This window comes from Salvelinus namaycush, chromosome 28 (genome assembly GCF_016432855.1).
Source record: "Salvelinus namaycush isolate Seneca chromosome 28, SaNama_1.0, whole genome shotgun sequence".
NCBI lineage: Eukaryota > Metazoa > Chordata > Actinopteri > Salmoniformes > Salmonidae > Salvelinus > Salvelinus namaycush.
Window position 1 is genome coordinate 7,645,253 of NC_052334.1, and position 21,907 is coordinate 7,667,159.

General features: G+C 45.0%; 1 protein-coding gene and 1 long non-coding RNA gene across 2 annotated transcripts; one reads left to right on the plus strand and one right to left on the minus strand.

Annotated features, from left to right (window-relative positions):
• Positions 1 to 732: 732 nt before the first annotated feature.
• LOC120023580 (sex comb on midleg-like protein 4) lies at positions 733 to 19,615 on the minus strand. The gene is made up of 8 exons (XM_038967615.1): positions 19,341 to 19,615; positions 13,632 to 13,861; positions 12,525 to 12,654; positions 5,003 to 5,203; positions 4,128 to 4,289; positions 3,155 to 3,373; positions 2,779 to 2,924; positions 733 to 2,371 (listed from the first exon to the last, which is right to left on the minus strand). Exons 2-8 carry the CDS (start codon positions 13,854 to 13,856, stop codon positions 2,246 to 2,248), a joined length of 1,209 nt encoding a protein of 402 aa, XP_038823543.1. The 5' UTR covers positions 13,857 to 13,861; positions 19,341 to 19,615; the 3' UTR covers positions 733 to 2,245.
• LOC120023581 lies at positions 18,966 to 20,626 on the plus strand. The gene is made up of 2 exons (XR_005472712.1): positions 18,966 to 19,080; positions 19,545 to 20,626. It is a non-coding gene; the product is annotated as an uncharacterized LOC120023581 (long non-coding RNA).
• The last annotated feature ends 1,281 nt before the right edge of the window (positions 20,627 to 21,907 follow it).

A 21,907-nucleotide genomic window follows, 5' to 3' on the forward strand; every position in this document is an offset into this window, starting at 1 on the left:
GGCAGGCAGCAGCGGCAGTATAGGGACCGATCCCACGCTCGTCTCGTCGTTGGTTATGCGACTCTAGACATACGGCGTCACCCCACCTCAGCCCCTACTCCGTGCATTGCTCCATTGCTTGATTTTATACATTTGCATCGATAAAATAAGTATAGGCCTGTCTATGACTTAAAAGTCTTGTTCCCTTTCAACACAAACAATGATATTATTGGATAGGTGTATGGATAAATTAAGAATGGGGTGACCAAAACCAGTCAATAAACACATCGTGGATTAACTAAACATTTATTTTAGCTGGTGGAGTGCATGCTGTTTTGTTGAAAGGCTATGCTTCAAATGGGATATACAGTAAATAATTCAATTTTAACAGTTATATTCATTCAGATTGAAATGTACATGCAACTGCAAAGCCTGCTGCAGTAAGGCCTAGTTTACGTGCACCTGTTTCTGCATATAGCCTAACCTACAATAGCCAGGTCAATCCCAAAGCAAACATGACTGAAAGAATAGACTATGAGCCAAACAAAGGATAGGCCATACTGTTTAACGCATTCAAATATACTGAAGTAAGCCTGTAGGTTAATACATTATTCTGCATCAGGAGAAAATATAATTATCTGAATCGACACATAATTGTGTCATATTTGGTAACATTTCATTATTATTTTTACATGAGTCCCAAGCTTGATTTCATTCTGAAAGATGCTTGATATCAACAAGAAAGACCACACCTTGTTTCCTTAATATTTTTATTTTATTTTATTACTTAGATAGGATACACAGCCAGGTTAAATACACACATTGATTGATTTCCATTTAAGTCTCACAACACAAAAGCAAACATGAGATATTCAATACATTGAGAACTTCTTTAGCACCAGTACAAATGAATTAATCCATACAGTGGTTATTCTCTGATTTACAGTATAGATCTTTCCAATATTATTTTCAAAATAAAAGACCTAGTCCCAGGTTGATTTGACTTGGCATGAATGACATGTAATTGTATACAGCAGCATTGACGTACACAGGTTACTAAAAAGTACACATACTGCCAAACTGGCGTACACAAGCAATGCTATATGGCCTAATAACCCAATACTGTAGGTCAATTGAAGTTATGCAGTGAGTGTTCTCATCCATTGCTCTCCAACTGTTTCAAGAATGATATGTAGTAAAAAATGTCCATAGTAAATACGTTGTGAGGAGGCAAGATCGAATCCACGAGCTGACAAGGTAAAAATCTGTCGTTCTGCCCCTGAACAAGGCAGTTAACCCAGTGTTCCTAGGCCGTCATTGAAAATAAGAAACTGCCTAGTTAAATAAAGGTAAAATAAATAAACCAAATAAAAAGAGGCTGGAGATCATTATTTTATTAAACTATAGAAATGTCTCGTTATGTGTTGCAGCACAAACATGATCTTTTTGGCAATTTTATCAAAACAATATGTAAAACAATATGTAAAACAATATGCAAAACAATATGTAAAACAATATGCAAAACCATTTTAGTTTACATTATTTTGTGTAAATAACAAAACCAAGTATAGTAATGTTTAACATCACTGTAGCTTCCTGCTTTTAAATCACATGCATTGATGTGTTAAGAACTTCATCAACAGCTTTAACCCTACTACATATTCAAGTTACTGTTGTAAAGGTATAGAATAAAACAATACGGGACAGCTTTGATGTGTTTGTCACACATTTGTGGAGACCCCCCCCCCCCCTTTTATATCCTTTAAAACAAAGTTATACCGCAGATTTGAGACCAAGTATAAATAACAGTTTATCTAAAATAATTCACACTTCTCAACAGATCATAAACGTAACTTGGTATGTTTTACCAGGGCGCATAGGTGCCTTAATAAGCTAATTTATAGGACAGCTGTATCTCTCTTCCAGGTATTGTCAACCAGTGTATCAGTTATGCATTCCACAATTTGCATATTTTGTAATCTGTATAAACCAAAACCTTGTTTCAACAGAAAAACTAGAATATCCAAAAACGTATTCTGTCACGATCACATGATCACATTGTTTTCTTTAGATACATGATATATGAAAATGCAAAAATAACCAGTAAAATATAGCGTCTCAAATGGCACCCTATTCCCTATATATTGAACTAGTTTTAACCAGGGCCAATAGGGCTACGGTCAAAACGAGTGGGTTATGGGTACCATTTGGAACGCATCCACAAAGTTGGGTCCCACAGATTGATGACGTGAAAAAATGTTCAGATTTAGAACTTGTTTTGTTTTAGTTTGTCGATGTGATAGCAGAGCTTCAGGGCTGGCCCCAGCTTCAGTCCTAGGTACTTCATCATCATGTCACTCTTTAGAAGTAACAGCGCGTTGCCGTCTATCTCCTGTGGGATAGAAACAGAAGCTCAGGTTATATTAAATCTCCACTAAAAGTAAAGTGGACACATGTATCAGGGTTGTTTACTGAACTGGGAGTGACCCCAATCCGGGTAAGTATTTCACAAAACATCACATTCAGATTTAATCCAACCACTCAAATCAAATCAAAACATCACATGAAACATAACAACTGAAAAAGAAAAGGGGTTTCCCCCAACTGTTGCGGATCCAGGCCTCAATCTGTCTTTCAGCGATTCCTCACATCCTTGTCTCATCCTCAACTGGATTGGAAGAGAAGGTCCGAGGTCCCTCCCCAAGGACCTTCTCCTCCAAGGCGTTTTGAGAAGGTTCGGAGAGAGGATACGAGGTATCAAGGAAATATTAATTATGAGTGAGCCCAGGGGTAGCCTACATGCTTCCTGAAGACATCCGCGTGAGGGCCCAGGGACTGCGGGTCAGCGTCTCTGATGAACCACACCACATCCTCTACACTCCAGGTGGAAGGGTCCTTACTGGGGGGCGGCTTGGACTCCTGGGAGTCCTGAGATGGATTGTACGCTGCATGAGAAAAGAGAAAGAGGTCAAGAAGGATTTCTATGCTGGTCTATTTTACCTGGTTAGGGCATTGTGATTATAGCAAGAAACACATTTTCCCCAAATCTCCAGGTTTCCCAGAAATCCCGGTTGGAAGATTCCCGGAATCGGGAGGGAATATCCCGGAAAACCTAGACATTTTGGGAAATTTACCAGAATTTTGCAAGCATAGTCTCCACTCTCCAATCTCTTACCTATCCTGTTGCCTTCCATGAAGGTGTTAGGGCTGGACGTCTGTCTACACATGCCCAAGGGGGAGGAGCCGTTGGGGAACTGCTGCGAGGAGCGGAACCCATAGGATGGTTTGGATGAGTAGGAGGAGCTTATGGCACTGAAGGCGGAGTCACCTGGGTCCATTGAGTAGCGTTTGTCTGACGGGTCCAGAAGATACTCCTCTGGCATGGAGGTTTCAGCTGTGATATGAATGGAAAGAGATTACATAAGTAAAACATATTGGCAATACTTTGAATAACTTTCGATAGAAGCTGAAGCCTTTAAAGATGTCTATGAAATGTCCTTCTGTGCTTTTATGGTCCAATCGGAAGAAACAAACCCTGTTTGGAGAATTGAGCGTAGGGTTTCCCTGGTGCTCTTGTTTAGGTTCAAGAAAATGTTCTAGGTAGTGTTCTGGCATGGAGGTCTCATTTGTTTAGGTTGGAATACAGGGATTTGGATAATGGATTAGGATTACCAGGGATTACACAAGTAAAACACCAAATGATGTGTATTTGACAAAATGTCATTCTGTGCTTTCATGAGCAATCTGACGCAATATAGCACAATATTTGAGGAACTGAGCCCACAAAATGTCTGAGGGGCGATATCTTCAAAAGCTCTTGTTAAGGCACAGGATTGTTCTAAAAAGTATTATAAACCTTGTGGTTTCGAGCCCCGAATGCTGATTGGCTGAAAGCCGTGGTATATCAGACCGTATACCAACGGGTATCACAAAACATTCATTTTTACTGGTCTAATTATGTTGGTAAGCAGTTTATAATAGCAATAAGTCACCTCGGGGGTTTCTGGTATATGGCTAATATACCACACCTCCTCGGGCCTTATTGCTTAAACAATCAATGTATCATATCTGCACCTCTGCCTACACCATTTCCCTTGTGGGATAAAGAAAGCATTTTGAATTCAATTGAATACAGGACAGTACATTACCCTCTGATTGGTAGGAGGCATTATTATGCTGGGGGATTGGTTGGTCGCTGAAGAGGTTTTCACAGTGCAAGCTGCGACAGAGCTTCTTGAGAAAGCGTAGAACGTAGCCCATGCTGTTGACCACAGGAAGACTCAGAAGGTGCTGCTTCCCATCGAAAGTGGCTGGAACACAAAGGAAGACTTGATTAACCCATTGGGTTGCGTCCCAGATGGGACCCTATTCCAGAGCCAATGGCTTCTATGCATAGTCACTTCAATAACTCTACCTACATGTACATACTACTTCAACTAACCAGTGCCAACCCACATTGACTCTGTACTGGTATCCCCCTGTATATAGTCTTGCTATTGTTATTTTACTGCTGCTCTTTAATTACTTGTTACTTTTATCTCTTATTCTTGTCCGTATTTTTTGAAACTGCATTGTTGGTTAGGGGCTCGTAAGTAAGCATTTCACTGTGTTTGGCTCATGTGACTAATAACATTTGATTTGGAGTGTTGCTCTGTGAATAGGGTGCTATTTGGGACGCAACGCTGGAATATATTTTAATTTCCCATTGCAGTAAATCTTGTTGCAGTTAACTTTGCTCTAGGGGACACATCTCTACAGCCATGTCTCAAAGCAACAGTTACAACCTAGGATGGCCAATGCATTTCATCCACTGACATCCAAAGATGGAAATGGCCAATAACCCCGGGGTAACAGTTCCGGATGTTCTCAGATGTTCTCATGGTTACTAGATTATCTAATCAGTGTATGTCAATTTCTATCATTTCCCTCAGGCCAGTTGCTACGAATAAAATTAATAAATATAAAACCAAAATCTCAGTGACACTGTACAAGCACATGTATGAGCACATGGCCCTAGTTATACCTGATATTTTCTCCCCTCCGTAGCCCTGTGTGAGGAGAGTGAACACAGCTTTCTGCTGGAAGGCGCTGTCGATGCATCCCTGGACGGCCTGCTGCAGCACCACCGAGGGCCTGTCAGGCCCAAAATGATCTGGGAGCTGCTGCAGCTTCTTCCTGTCCAGGTTAGGACCCATGTTGACATGCTTGTTGATGTAGATACACACTGCAGGATACACAAGAGTGGAGAGAGCGCGGGTTAGTACCCATGTCCACCTGCTTGATGATGTACGAGCGCGGGTTAGTACCCATGTCCACCTGCTTGATGATGTACGAGCGAGGGTTAGTAACCATGTCCACCTGCTTGATGATGTACGAGCGCGGGTTAGTACCCATGTCCACCTGCTTGATGATGTACGAGCGCGGGTTAGTACCCATGTCCTCCTGCTTGATGATGTACGAGCGAGGGTTAGTAACCATGTCCTCCTGCTTGATGATGTACGAGCGAGGGTTAGTAACCATGTCCACCTGCTTGATGATGTACGAGCGAGGGTTAGTAACCATGTCCACCTGCTTGATGATGTACGAGCGAGGGTTAGTAACCATGTCCGCCTGTTTGATGATGTACGAGCGAGGGTTAGTAACCATGTCCACCTGTTTGATGATGTACGAGCGAGGGTTAGTAACCATGTCCACCTGCTTGATGATGTACGAGCGAGGGTTAGTAACCATGTCCACCTGTTTGATGATGTACGAGCGAGGGTTAGTAACCATGTCCACCTGCTTGATGATGTACGAGCGAGGGTTAGTAACCATGTCCACCTGCTTGATGATGTACGAGCGAGGGTTAGTAACCATGTCCACCTGCTTGATGATGTACGAGCGAGGGTTAGTAACCATGTCCACCTGCTTGATGATGTACGAGCGAGGGTTAGTAACCATGTCCTCCTGCTTGATGATGTACGAGCGAGGGTTAGTAACCATGTCCACCTGCTTGATGATGTACGAGCGAGGGTTAGTAACCATGTCCACCTGCTTGATGATGTACGAGCGAGGGTTAGTAACCATGTCCACCTGCTTGATGATGTACGAGCGAGGGTTAGTAACCATGTCCTCCTGCTTGATGATGTACGAGCGAGGGTTAGTAACCATGTCCTCCTGCTTGATGATGTACGAGCGAGGGTTAGTAACCATGTCCTCCTGCTTGATGATGTACGAGCGAGGGTTAGTAACCATGTCCACCTGCTTGATGATGTACGAGCGAGGGTTAGTAACCATGTCCACCTGCTTGATGATGTACGAGCGAGGGTTAGTAACCATGTCCACCTGCTTGATGATGTACGAGTGAGGGTTAGTAACCATGTCCACCTGCTTGATGATGTACGAGCGAGGGTTAGTAACCATGTCCACCTGCTTGATGATGTACGAGTGAGGGTTAGTACCCATGTCCGCCTGCTTGATGATGTACGAGCGAGGGTTAGTAACCATGTCCACCTGCTTGATGATGTACGAGCGAGGGTTAGTAACCATGTCCACCTGCTTGATGATGTACGAGCGAGGGTTAGTAACCATGTCCACCTGTTTGATGATGTACGAGCGAGGGTTAGTAACCATGTCCACCTGCTTGATGATGTACGAGCGAGGGTTAGTAACCATGTCCACCTGCTTGATGATGTACGAGCGAGGGTTAGTAACCATGTCCACCTGCTTGATGATGTACGAGTGAGGGTTAGTAACCATGTCCACCTGCTTGATGATGTACGAGCGAGGGTTAGTAACCATGTCCACCTGCTTGATGATGTACGAGTGAGGGTTAGTACCCATGTCCGCCTGCTTGATGATGTACGAGCGAGGGTTAGTAACCATGTCCACCTGCTTGATGATGTACGAGCGAGGGTTAGTAACCATGTCCACCTGCTTGATGATGTACGAGCGAGGGTTAGTAACCATGTCCACCTGTTTGATGATGTACGAGCGAGGGTTAGTAACCATGTCCACCTGTTTGATGATGTACGAGCGAGGGTTAGTAACCATGTCCACCTGTTTGATGATGTACGAGCGAGGGTTAGTAACCATGTCCGCCTGCTTGATGATGTACGAGCGAGGGTTAGTAACCATGTCCACCTGCTTGATGATGTACGAGCGAGGGTTAGTAACCATGTCCACCTGCTTGATGATGTACGAGCGAGGGTTAGTAACCATGTCCACCTGTTTGATGATGTACGAGCGCGGGTTAGTAACCATGTCCTCCTGCTTGATGATGTACGAGCGAGGGTTAGTAACCATGTCCACCTGCTTGATGATGTACGAGCGAGGGTTAGTAACCATGTCCTCCTGCTTGATGATGTACGAGCGAGGGTTAGTAACCATGTCCACCTGCTTGATGATGTACGAGCGAGGGTTAGTAACCATGTCCACCTGCTTGATGATGTACGAGCGAGGGTTAGTAACCATGTCCACCTGCTTGATGATGTACGAGCGAGGGTTAGTAACCATGTCCACCTGCTTGATGATGTACGAGCGAGGGTTAGTAACCATGTCCACCTGCTTGATGATGTACGAGCGAGGGTTAGTAACCATGTCCACCTGCTTGATGATGTACGAGCGAGGGTTAGTAACCATGTCCACCTGCTTGATGATGTACGAGCGAGGGTTAGTAACCATGTCCACCTGCTTGATGATGTACGAGCGAGGGTTAGTAACCATGTCCACCTGCTTGATGATGTACGAGCGAGGGTTAGTAACCATGTCCTCCTGCTTGATGATGTACGAGCGAGGGTTAGTAACCATGTCCAACTGCTTGATGATGTACGAGCGAGGGTTAGTAACCATGTCCACCTGCTTGATGATGTACGAGCGAGGGTTAGTAACCATGTCCTCCTGCTTGATGATGTACGAGCGAGGGTTAGTAACCATGTCCACCTGCTTGATGATGTACGAGCGAGGGTTAGTAACCATGTCCACCTGCTTGATGATGTACGAGCGAGGGTTAGTAACCATGTCCACCTGCTTGATGATGTACGAGCGAGGGTTAGTAACCATGTCCACCTGCTTGATGATGTACGAGCGAGGGTTAGTAACCATGTCCGCCTGCTTGATGATGTACGAGCGAGGGTTAGTAACCATGTCCACCTGCTTTATGATGTACGAGCGAGGGTTAGTAACCATGTCCACCTGCTTGATGATGTACGAGCGAGGGTTAGTAACCATGTCCTCCTGCTTGATGATGTACGAGCGAGGGTTAGTAACCATGTCCGCCTGCTTGATGATGTACGAGTGAGGGTTAGTAACCATGTCCACCTGTTTGATGATGTACGAGCGAGGGTTAGTAACCATGTCCACCTGCTTGATGATGTACGAGCGAGGGTTAGTAACCATGTCCACCTGCTTGATGATGTACGAGTGAGGGTTAGTAACCATGTCCGCCTGTTTGATGATGTACGAGTGAGGGTTAGTAACCATGTCCACCTGCTTGATGATGTACGAGTGAGGGTTAGTAACCATGTCCACCTGCTTGATGATGTACGAGCGAGGGTTAGTACCCATGTCCACCTGTTTGATGATGTACGAGCGAGGGTTAGTAACCATGTCCGCCTGCTTGATGATGTACGAGCGAGGGTTAGTAACCATGTCCACCTGCTTGATGATGTACGAGCGAGGGTTAGTAACCATGTCCACCTGCTTGATGATGTACGAGTGAGGGTTAGTAACCATGTCCGCCTGTTTGATGATGTACGAGTGAGGGTTAGTAACCATGTCCACCTGCTTGATGATGTACGAGCGAGGGTTAGTAACCATGTCCACCTGTTTGATGATGTACGAGCGAGGGTTAGTAACCATGTCCACCTGTTTGATGATGTACGAGCGAGGGTTAGTAACCATGTCCACCTGTTTGATGATGTACGAGCGAGGGTTAGTAACCATGTCCACCTGTTTGATGATGTACGAGCGAGGGTTAGTAACCATGTCCACCTGCTTGATGATGTACGAGCGAGGGTTAGTAACCATGTCCACCTGTTTGATGATGTACGAGTGAGGGTTAGTAACCATGTCCACCTGTTTGATGATGTACGAGTGAGGGTTAGTAACCATGTCCACCTGCTTGATGATGTACGAGCGCGGGTTAGTAACCATGTCCACCTGCTTGATGATGTACGAGCGAGGGTTAGTAACCATGTCCACCTGCTTGATGATGTACGAGCGAGGGTTAGTACCCATGTCCGCCTGCTTGATGATGTACGAGCGAGGGTTAGTAACCATGTCCACCTGCTTGATGATGTACGAGCGAGGGTTAGTAACCATGTCCACCTGTTTGATGATGTACGAGCGAGGGTTAGTAACCATGTCCACCTGCTTGATGATGTACGAGCGAGGGTTAGTAACCATGTCCACCTGTTTGATGATGTACGAGCGAGGGTTAGTAACCATGTCCACCTGCTTGATGATGTACGAGTGAGGGTTAGTAACCATGTCCACCTGCTTGATGATGTACGAGCGAGGGTTAGTAACCATGTCCACCTGCTTGATGATGTACGAGCGAGGGTTAGTAACCATGTCCACCTGCTTGATGATGTACGAGCGAGGGTTAGTAACCATGTCCACCTGCTTGATGATGTACGAGCGAGGGTTAGTAACCATGTCCACCTGCTTGATGATGTACGAGCGAGGGTTAGTAACCATGTCCACCTGCTTGATGATGTACGAGCGAGGGTTAGTAACCATGTCCACCTGCTTGATGATGTACGAGCGAGGGTTAGTACCCATGTCCGCCTGCTTGATGATGTACGAGCGAGGGTTAGTAACCATGTCCACCTGCTTGATGATGTACGAGCGAGGGTTAGTAACCATGTCCGCCTGCTTGATGATGTACGAGCGAGGGTTAGTAACCATGTCCGCCTGCTTGATGATGTACGAGCGAGGGTTAGTTACCATGTCCTCCTGCTTGATGATGTACGAGCGAGGGTTAGTAACCATGTCCACCTGCTTGATGATGTAAGAGCGAGGGTTAGTAACCATGTCCACCTGCTTGATGATGTACGAGTGAGGGTTAGTAACCATGTCCACCTGCTTGATGATGTACGAGCGAGGGTTAGTAACCATGTCCACCTGCTTGATGATGTACGAGCGAGGGTTAGTAACCATGTCCACCTGCTTGATGATGTACGAGCGAGGGTTAGTAACCATGTCCACCTGCTTGATGATGTACGAGCGAGGGTTAGTAACCATGTCCACCTGCTTGATGATGTACGAGCGAGGGTTAGTAACCATGTCCACCTGCTTGATGATGTACGAGCGAGGGTTAGTAACCATGTCCACCTGCTTGATGATGTACGAGCGAGGGTTAGTAACCATGTCCGCCTGCTTGATGATGTACGTAGATACACACTGCAGGACACACAGCAGGAGGGACAGAGGAGACAAAGATATTTAGGTCGGCTACTTTGGTGACGTTGCTTTCCTTAAATTAACGAGTACAACATGCTTATAACTAACAGAATACAAATTACATTTGAAATGTGATTACCAACATGACTTTTCATAACACCCAAGATGTTTCACCAGACAAAGCATTATGGAGGGAGACATTGGAAGAGTGAGGCAAACTCTGTGAGCGCCTAAGGCCTTGTTTATCAGATGTGCATAAGCACAAAAAAGACAACCTTGCGTGCACCACTTTTCCCGCAAAGGTTGGTATTTATCAAATTTGAATTTGACGGGAAAGTGTGCATATCTCAGACCATGCGTACTCACAACTTCTAGTGGTTGAAGAATTGTATTACAAGTCAATACTGTTGTTTTGAGTGTTTGACACAAGGGAATTATAATAAAGCGTTGCTAGGAAAAAATGTAAACGTAGCCTAACGGTAAGAAGATCACATAGCGGCCTTTGTAGGAGCGCAACACCATTTTCTATTTAATCTCAGAGACTATACCAAGACAGGTGATATAAACACAATCATCTATTGACAAACGAAAGAAGTGTGGGCTGTAGTATTTATTTTTTGTTGGTTGAACAGACAGTCAATCATCCAGAATGTGAGGTCAGCGAGTGCCAAACACTGACCTTAGTTTGAAAAAAGTCACTGCAAAAGATTAAAACATTCTGCCCACACCTGTATAGAAATGTGATAAAATTTGCTATTTCGCTTTCTTTTAGAAACTGTCATGGCCCAGTTCCAACATTTCCAAATCATACAGCAAATGAGGGTGTTTTTGTTACCCTAAAAGGTGAATGGAGGGCGTTTTCCAGGCGGGGTTGTAGTAAAAATATAGTATGGCTCTGATTTATCAATGAAAACATGTGTATATGTTGCGTACGACAGTTTGATAAATCCCAATAATTTGTTGTGCACGCAAATCCTAGAATCTCTACATACGCCAGAAATCTGTACAAAATTTACGCACGGTTGAAAAATGAGGCCCCAAGGGCGTGGCAGAGTGGGGGTGGGGCCTACCTGTGAGCACCTGGGGCGTGGCAGAGTGGGTATAGTTAACTGTGAGCACCTGGAGCCTGGCGGGGTGGGTATAGTTAACTGTGAGCACCTGGAGCCTGGCGGGGTGGGTATAGTTACCTGTGAGCACCTGGGGCGTGGCAGAGTGGGTATAGTTAACTGTGAGCACCTGGAGCCTGGCGGGGTGGGTATAGTTAACTGTGAGCACCTGGGGTGTGGCAGAGTGGGTATAGTTAACTGTGAGCACCTGGAGTCTGGCGAGGTGGGTATAGTTAACTGTGAGCACCTGGAGTCTGGCGAGGTGGGTATAGTTAACTGTGAGCACCTGGAGCCTGGCGGGGTGGGTATAGTTAACTGTGAGCACCTGGAGCCTGGCGAGGTGGGTATAGTTAACTGTGAGCACCTGGAGCCTGGCGGGGTGGGTATAGTTAACTGTGAGCACCTGGAGCCTGGCAGGGTGGGTATAGTTAACTGTGAGCACCTGGAGCCTGGCGAGGTGGGTATAGTTAACTGTGAGCACCTGGAGCCTGGCGAGGTGGGTATAGTTAACTGTGAGCACCTGGAGCCTGGCAGGGTGGGTATAGTTAACTGTGAGCACCTGGAGCCTGGCGGGGTGGGTATAGTTAACTGTGAGCACCTGGAGCCTGGCGGGGTGGGTATAGTTAACTGTGAGCACCTGGAGCCTGGTAGGGTGGGTATAGTTAACTGTGAGCACCTGGAGCCTGGCGGGGTGGGTATAGTTAACTGTGAGCACCTGGAGCCTGGTAGGGTGGGTATAGTTAACTGTGAGCACCTGGAGCCTGGTAGGGTGGGTATAGTTAACTGTGAGCACCTGGAGCCTGGCGGGGTGGGTATAGTTAACTATGAGCACCTGGAGCCTGGTAGGGTGGGTATAGTTAACTGTGAGCACCTGGAGCCTGGCGGGGTGGGTATAGTTAACTGTGAGCACCTGGAGCCTGGTAGGGTGGGTATAGTTAACTGTGAGCACCTGGAGCCTGGCGGGGTGGGTATAGTTAACTATGAGCACCTGGAGCCTGGTAGGGTGGGTATAGTTAACTGTGAGCACCTGGAGCCTGGCGGGGTGGGTATAGTTACCTGTGAGCACCTGGGGTGTGGCAGAGTGGGGGATGGTAGCAGCATCCTGGGGGATGGAGCTCATGTCTGGTTCTGGGGTGCTGCTGGGAGGAGAGATGGCCAGGGGATTCAGCACCATCCTGGGCTTCAGCTGCAGGAAGACAGGGGGTTGGATCTCAGTATCTAATTGTAAATAATACATGCAATTTAGCATACGCGTTTGTCCAAAGCGACTGATACATTTTTACATATGGGTGGCCACCCACAACCCTCTTGTTGCAAGCGCCATGCCATACAGTCTGAGATAGCAACAATAGACTAAAAGATGATGGTTCTCAATTGGCATTAGTAAACACTCAACAGAAATCTACACATTGATATTTTTACACAGAAACTTGTAAATAAAATAATCTCCCCTCTTCGTATTGCAATATTTACCAAGCATTTAATTTTGCTAGGCATATACATGGCCAATCAGAATATCAATTAAAACAGTCTTCAATTAAACAAACAAAGGCTACCTCATGTTATATATTACTCCAACTAAATCTAAATGAAGTTAGGTCTGTCAAGCTACATCATCATATGCATTTTGTTAACATCCTGCATCCCCACTGGCCCCTCTCCTTTCCCTCTCCTCCAATTCCATCCCCTCTCCTTTCCCTCTCCTCCGATACCATCCCCTCTCCTTTCCCTCTCCTCCAATCCCATCCCTTTCCCTTTCCCTCTCCTCCAATCCCATCCCCTCCTCTTTCTCTCTCTCTCTTCCCATCCCATCCCCTCCTCTTTCCCTCTCCTCCAATCCCCTCCCCTTTCCCTCTCCTCCAATCCCATCCCCTCCCCTCCCCTTTCTCTCTCCTCCCATCCCCTGCTCTTTCTCTCTCCTTCCATCCCTCCCCTTTCTCTCTCCTTCCATCCCCTCCTCTTTCCCTCTCCTCCAATCCCCTCTTCTTTCTTTCTCTCCCATCCCTTCCCTTTTTCTCCCCCCCTTTCCCTCTCCTCCATTCCCATCCCCTCCCCTTTCTCTCTCCTCCAATCCCCTCCTCTTTCCCTCTCCTCCAATCCCCTCCTCTTTCCCTCTCCTCCAATACCCTCTTCTTTCTCTCTCCTCTCATCCCTGACACTGACCTTGAAGCCAGGTTTTCTCCCCCTCTTCTTGGGCACTTTGAGGGGAGGGAGGGATTCAGGGTAGCGGGTTGGAAAATCCATCTTGCGATGTAGTGGGGGTCTCCCCCTCTTCCTGCCTGGAATCTTTCCTGGCTGGCTGGGGAGGAAGGAGGGAGACACTGCAGGTGACTGCATTTCACTGTTGCTGTCTGCTTTCTGTGCTGCTGCTGCTGCAGGTACACTCATTGGAGCTGGAGGGAGACACAGGAAGGAGGGAAACACAAAGGGAGAAATAATTATATTAATTGAAGACTGCATGGCACATAATAAAAAACAGTGGCAGTTCCACCATCCAGTCCATCCTATCCTCAATGTGCATGAACCCCAACATTCTGTCTGCTTGTCTCCCAGAACTTCCATTACCTGATTTCCTTTGATCTAGAACGCTTGAGAACCAAGCGCTTCGCTTCTTAGATCCCGGTTAGATTCCAGAATAGCAGAAGAAGGTTCTAAACCCTGCACACTGCCTCAGCAGGCTGTTGAAGCCATCTTGCCTTTAGCTGCTGTGCTGTATGTTTTCTCTCTGCTCCTCTCGTCTCTGCTGCTGCACGGCACACAGGCTGGCTGGCTGCAGACTCCTCATTACACTAATGCATTCAGCAGTGGCAGAGGAAGGGAGGGGGGGAGGGGGAATTGACTTCACCATGGCTACACAGCTATGAATTAGCATTATGATGACAGCGTTCACCATAATCTTAAAAAAGCAGCAGCCTCAAGAGTCAGCCTAGCCTACTGATGAAAACAACATCAACATGCATGTCTCATATATAGAGCGCAGAAGACTAGACACACAGGCAATGCTGAATAATTACAGTGGTTAAAATATAGCATTAGCATGCAGCATGCTTCATTCTTCCTTTGTGCTGACAAAGACAACAGAAAATAAAGGGAGATAAAACAGAGCCAGTATGCACACACCATCAGAATGAATGAGGATAGGAGAGTATATCCCTTTTCAGTTGTTCTCCTATTGAATCACCCTCTGTCCTGTCTGTGTCTTTGCCTGCTTCTAAATGTCTTCAACTGCACCACAGAGTGGAATCTCCAAGCAAGGCAGATTCCACTGTAATGGTGTGTGTGTGTGTGTGTGTGTGTCAGCCAGTGCCGGGAAACATTCGCCTGTTGTCATGGCAACAAGCCTGTAACACCCTGCCGGCTGTATCTCCCATGTCTTGCTGCTTGATACTCAGGCCCAAAACTGGGTGGATGTATAATTAGTATAGAAGGCACCCTCAAATCAACCGCTAATTACAATAGGAATTAATTTGAAAGTGTTGAGAGTGTACATAGATATGGTGTGTGTGTGTGCGTGATTCCATGCCCTGCGATTAGTGCTTTTTGAGGCCGGTTCGGTTTCATTTTTTCCCGAAACATTAAATGCACTATGCATTATGTGGGTTGAATGCTGTAACAACACAGAATAAAATAATTAATAAAGTCCCATGATGGTAGGGACTGCCCATTACTGCTTATCACTTATTAACCATCATTTATTCACATTACTTTAATAAAATATTTCAGTTGTTGTGTATACTGAGAGGACAAAACATTAAGAACTCCTGCTCTTTCCATGATATACTGACCAGGTGAATCCAGGTGAAAGCTATGATCCCTTATTGAGGTCACTTGTTAAATCCACTTCAATCAGTGTAGATGAAGGGGAGGAGACAGGTTAAAGAATGATGTTTAAGCCTTGAGACAATTGAAACATGGATTATGCATGTGTGCCATTCAGAGGGTGATTGGGGAAGACAAAATATTTAAATGCCTTTGAACGGGGTATGGTAGTAGGTGCCAGGCACACCGGTTTGTGTCAAGAACTGCAAAGCTGCTGGGTTTTTCACGCTCAACAGTTTCCCGTGTGTATCAAGATTGGTCCACCACCCAAAGGACATCATGCCAACTTGACACAACTGTGGGAAGCATTGGAGTCAACATGGGCCAGCATCCCTGTGGAACACTTTAGACTCCTTGTAGAGCCCATGTCCCGACGTATTGAGGCTGTTCTGAGGGCAAAGGGGGGGCTGCAACTGAATATTAGGAAGGCGAGCTAAAAGCGAGCCTACCAGATGAGCTAAATGCTTTCTATGCTCACTTCAAGGCAAGCAGCACTGAACCATGCATGAGAGCACCAGCGGTTCCGAACGACTGTGTAATCACGCTCTCTGTAGCCGATGTGAGTAAGACCTTGAAACAGGTTAACATTCACCAGACAAATGACCAGGATGTATACTCAGAGCATGCGCTGACCAGCTGGCGAGTGTCTTCACTGACATTTTAAACCTCTCCCTTATCCAGTCTATAATACCTACATGTTTCAAGCAGACCACTATAGTCCCTGTGCCCAAGAACTCCAAGGTAACATGTCTAAATGACTATCACCACGTAGCACTCACATCTGTAACCATGGAATGCTTTGAAAGGCTGGTCATGGCTCACATCAACACCATCATCCCAGACACCCTGGACCCACTCCACACTGCCCTTTCCCACCTGCACAAGAAGAACACCTATGTGAGAATGCAGTTTATTGACTACAGCTCAGAATTCAACACTATAGTGGCCTCCAAGGTCATCACTAAGCTAAGGACCCTGTGACTGAACAACTCCCTCTGCAACTGGATCCTGAACTTCCTGACGTGCCACCCCCAGGTGGTGAGGGTAGGCAACAACGCATCTGCCACACTGACCCTCGACACGGGGGCCCCTCAGGGGGTGTGCTTAATCTCCAACCTGTTCCCTCACGACTGCGTGGCCCCGCACAATTCCAACACCATCATTAAGTTTGCAGATGACACAATGGTGGTAGGCTTGATCACCGACGACGATGAGACAGCCTATAGGGAGGAGGTCAGAGACCTGGTAGTGTGTTGGCAGAATAAATCAAATCAAATCAAATTTATTTATATAGCCCTTCGTACATCAGCTGATATCTCAAAGTGCTGTACAGAAACCCAGCCTAAAACCCCAAACAGCAAGCAATGCAGGTGTAGAAGCACGGTGGCTAGGAAAAACTCCCTAGAAAGGCCAAAATCTAGGAAGAAACCTAGAGAGGAACCAGGCTATGAGGGGTGGCCAGTCCTCTTCTGGCTGTGCCGGGTGGAGATTATAACAGAACATGGCCAAGATGTTCTAATGTTCATAAATGACCAGCATGGTCAAATAATAATAATCACAGTAGTTATCGAGGGTGCAGCAAGTCAGCACCTCAGGAGTAAATGTCAGTTGGCTTTTCATAGCCGATCATTAAGAGTATCTCTACCGCTCCTGCGGTCTCTAACAACCTCTCCCTCAACGTCAGCAAGACAAAGGAGCTGATCGTGGACTACAGGAAACGGAGGGCTGAGCACGCCACTATTCACATCGACGGAGCTGTAGTGGAGTGTGTCGAGAGCATCAAGATCCTCTGTGTCCACATCACTAAGGATCGATCATGGTCCACACACACCAACGCAGTCGTGAAGAGTGCACGACAACACCTCTTCGCCTTCAGAAGGCTGGAAAATTGTGGCACGCACCATTGAGAGCATCTTGACTGGCTGCATCACAGCTTGGTATAGCACCACTTGGTATAGCACCGCTTGGTATAGCAACTGCTTGGTATAGCACCGCTTGGTATAGCACCGCTTGGTATAGCAACTGTTTGGCATCCGTCCGCAAAGTGCTACAGAGAGTAGTGCGTACAGCAGAGTACATCACTAGGACCGAGCTCTCTGCCATCCAGGACCTCTATACCAGGTGGTGTCAGAGAAAGGCCCTAAAAATTGTCAAAGACTCCAGCCACCCAAGTCACGGCAAGCGGTACCGATGTACCAAATCTGGAACCAACAGAACCCTGAACAGCTTCTTCTCCCAAGCCATAAGACTGCTAAATACTGTAGTTAGTTAAATAGTTAACCAAATACTGTAGCTACCAGGACTATCTGCATTGACCCTTTTGGTAACACTTTATTGGACACCTAGCGTCATAACACGGTCATAACCATGTCATAGCATTGTCATAACACTGTAATGACACATATGTTGTGACATACAGTATATTGCAATATTTTATGGTTGGTTATGACACCTACATAAGAGTGTCAAAGCCCACAAATCCTAACACACAAGGCAAACCATTCCATTCTACTTATAAATAGTATGTTAAGTAACATTTCCTAAAATTGACCATTTCATTACCATTGTTAATGTACACACATTGATGACAAATATGTGCCTAACCCAATGCTATATCGCAGATTTTTTTATTTAACCTTTATTTAACTAGGCAAGTCAGTTAAGAACAAATTCTTATTTACAATGACATCCTACACCGGCCAAACCCGGACGACGCTGGGCCAATTGTGTGCCGCCCTATGGGACTTCCAATCACGGCCGGTTGTGATACAGCCTGGATTCGAACAAGGGTGTCTGTAGTGACGTCTCAAGCACTGAGATGTAATGCCTTAGACTGCTGTGCCACTCGGGAGACTGGGACTGATGACTGGGATGAATGCACCAACAGGACAAAACACCCTCTTTGGGACTTATGACTGACATATGGTTTTCAGGATCAAAATAAACGGAATGGAACTAGGAGCTAGGCACAGGCAAAATAAGTCAATGGGTACGAATACTTTCTGAAGGCACTGTACATCAGTTGAAACATAATTTCATGAACTTTCAAAACCACTTGTCAAACAAAGTTTAACATTATCAGGGTTTCCTTCTTAAAGCAATTTATACAGGTCATTCTGATATGTACACTAGAGGTCAAATGTCAAAGTTCTGTTGATGTGAGCATTCCCGAAATTGTATCTGATGGATAGCTGTTAATCTTAGCTTTGCAATTATATCTGATTAATGGGTATATGTGGGCAATAACTTGTTGTATACTGACATTGTTTTGTCATAGTAAAATCCCTATGGGAAAAATGAATGAGATGGAGGGATGAAATAAAGAGTGATAACACAGAGAAAGCTGCCATTGCTGCACTGCTGCACTTATCACACATGTTCCAACTAGGGATATAGACCTTCAAGAAAATCACTATGAGGCATCTTCACGAATTTAGGGGTCTGGCCCATAGACTATTACTGCCAATGCCATTCATTGCCAATTGAGATCAAATAAACCAACACTGCAACAAAATGTGCATATTTAGTAAGCTACTTTATTCTCTATTCATGAAAAAAATAAGCATAATGTGAACTGCAGTCCTTAATTAAAATGAGAAATACAGCCCTCTCCTGGCTCACTTAAGGATAATTTTGTTAATTTTTGCCTGATTCAATAAAGTTGCATTTGAAGCCAAAATGGCGACGTGCATGTTGTCGTCAAAGATGTCGCCCATCATTAGACTTCTACTGAAAGAGCAGTCCTATTCCTCGACAACGATATGTAACGGTGTGACCGAAATTTCCAGACGAGGTGAGAATATTATTATTTTTATTATTGTGTCGTTTCAAATTAATATCAACTGACACCTAGTTAATAGTTACTGTAGCGTGTTAGTATAGCTAAAGTTAGCTAGTTACCTTAACCTGTCAAACTTAATTCCATTCCGGACTTGTCTAGTCAGGCTGGCTAACTAATTAACTGGCAACAAGCACATAAATCAGCCATTATTATAATGACATCAATAGCTAGCTAGCTAGCTAGCTGCATTGTTACGGTGCTGACAAACGTACCTTTTTGAGACGAGGGAATAACGAATCGCTGACAAATCAATCAATCTTTGGAAGCTTGCTTGTTAACTTCGTAACGTTAACTGGATAACAGTTTTTGCTCCTCTAAACACGTAACGTTAAACCTCCACAGGGGTCTAGCTATATATCTTACTACCGCAGCATCAGGATGTTAACGTTAATTCCGTGATCTTGTCTACTGGTCAGGCTACTCGACAGATGGAGATGCTCTCCAACCTGCTGCAGAAGACAGCAATGCCGCCACAGCGGACCGCTGGAGCACTACACCAGTCTGGTCATGGACTTGGCGCTGCGAGAGGACCCGCATCAGAAAACCGTGGTTCAGACCTTGGATAAAATGCACAAAACCCTACGAGGTTACAGCAACAAGCTTCGGTTCTCGAAAAACATTGTCCTTGTCAGCCAATTACTTAGTATTAGTTGGAATCTATTTACGCTGAGAGAATTAATGGAAAGATACAACTTTGAGGTTTCAAGCAAGGAATATGACACTTATAAAATCTATACCTTGTGGGATAAAATATTTACTTAAGAATAATGCATATTTTGGAACATCTATTGTACGCGATATCCAGATGAATGGCATAGGTTTACTAGATAAGATATTCAACAATCGTTAATTAAGGGATATTTTCTACAGGAATTATATCCCCTCTGCTATATATTGCTGGACTTCATAGTTTGATGTAAACTGTCGCCGTGCTTGGCTTACTCCAACAATGGTATGGTGACCAATAAAGTAAAGGATATCTCCTTTAAGATTATCATCCATAGATTATACCCGTGTAATAGCTTGATTTCTAAATATATACCTAATACCAGTGAATACAGTTTTTGTGAACTAGAAACTGAATCTATTGAACACTTATTCTGTAATTGTTTAATAGTGAGGTGTTCTGGACTGATAAACTATATCTTGGAAACATAATGCATTCAACCATTGAAATATCTAAGTTTGACATATGGTTTTACTACAGTGATTCCGCAATTGCTCGTCAGTATGTTATAAATATCTTTATTTTATTAGGAACATTTTTCATACACAAATCATTTTATGAAGAAAAAGCCTGTAATTTTTGTATCTGATTTGGAAAACTATTTAGAATCATTCAAACGTATACAAAAGAAAATGTCAAAATGTATTCGCTACATGTCTGTATTTGATATGTGGATTTGTATTTAGTTTTCTTCTGTCTTTTGTGTAATTCCTCTGGCTGTTCTGTTTTGCATGTAACTGTTTAATAAATACAGCAACCAGCCTACATCCATCTTTTTCAAAGGTAATTGGATTTCTATGCATGCACTTTGATTTTAGAAACTGGTGTGCACACTAACAAAACACATTCAATAATGTACAGGGGCGCCAGGCAGAGGCATGTCTTAACAAATGTATGGGATTTACTGTAAAGATATGTAATTTAACTGTACAATTGTATTGCCTTTTAATGTGCCATGAACACAACCATGTGTTTTCATCAGATTTTGAAACGAATCACTTCAAAAAGTAGGTCACCTTCAAATCAAACTTTATTTGTCACCTGTGCCGAATACAACAGGTGTAGACCTTACTGTGAAATGCTTACTTACAAGCCCTTAACCAGTGCAGTTCAAGAGAGAAGAAAATATTTACCAAATAAAGTAAAAAATTATAGAAAGTAACAAAATAACGAGGCTATATACAGTGGGTACCGGTACCGAGTCAATGTGCGGGGGTACAGGTTAGTCGAGGTAATTTGTACATGTAGGGAGGGGTGAAGTGACTGCATAGATAATAAACAGCGAGTGGGGGTGTCAATGTAAATAATCCGGTGGCCATTTGATTAATTGTTCAGCAGTCTTATGGCTTGGGGGTAGAAGCTGTTAAGGAGCCTTTTGGTCCTAGACTTGCTGTTCCGGTACCGCTTACCGTGCGGGAGCAGAGAAAACAGTCTATGACTTGGGTGACTGGAGTCTTTGACAATTTTGGGGGCTTTCCTCTGACGCCGCATAGTATATAGGTCCTGGATGGTAGGAAGCTTGTCCCCAGTGATGTACTGGGCGGTACGCGCTACCCTCTAGTGCCTTATGGTCAGATGCCGAGCAGTTACCACACCAGGCGGTGATGCAACCGGACAGGATGCTCTCGATGGTACAGCTGTAGAACCTTTTGAGGATCTGGGGTACAATGCCAGGTATTTTCAGTCTCCTGAGGGGGAAAAGGTGTTGTCGTGCCCTCTTCACGACTGTCTTGGTGTGTTTGGACCACTTATAGTTTGTCGATGTTAATGGGGGCCTGTTCGGCCCGCCTTTTCTTGTAGTCCATGATCAGCTCCTTTGTCTTGCTCACATTGAGGGAGAGGTTATCCTGGCACCACACTGCCAGTTCTCTGACCTCCCTATAGGATGTCTCATCGTTGTCAGTGATCAGGCCTACCACTGTTTTGTCGTCAGCAAACTTAATGAGGGTGTTGGAGTCGTTTGGCCATGCAGTTGTGGGTGAACAGAGAGTACAGGAGGGGTATAAGCACATACCCTTGAGGGGCCCCAGTGTTGAGGATCAGCGTAACAGA

Bases quoted from the DNA above. Each gene is read 5' to 3' on its own strand.
- LOC120023580 (XM_038967615.1), bottom strand. From the start codon at position 13,856: ATGAGTGTACCTGCAGCAGCAGCAGCACAGAAAGCAGACAGCAACAGT. The intron at 4,290-5,002 runs GTATAACTAGGG...TTTGTGTTCCAG, and splicing joins CGGAGGGGAGAAAATATCAG to CCACTTTCGATGGGAAGCAG. The intron at 2,372-2,778 runs GTAGGCTACCCC...TCTATCCCACAG, and splicing joins CGGATGTCTTCAGGAAGCAT to GAGATAGACGGCAACGCGCT.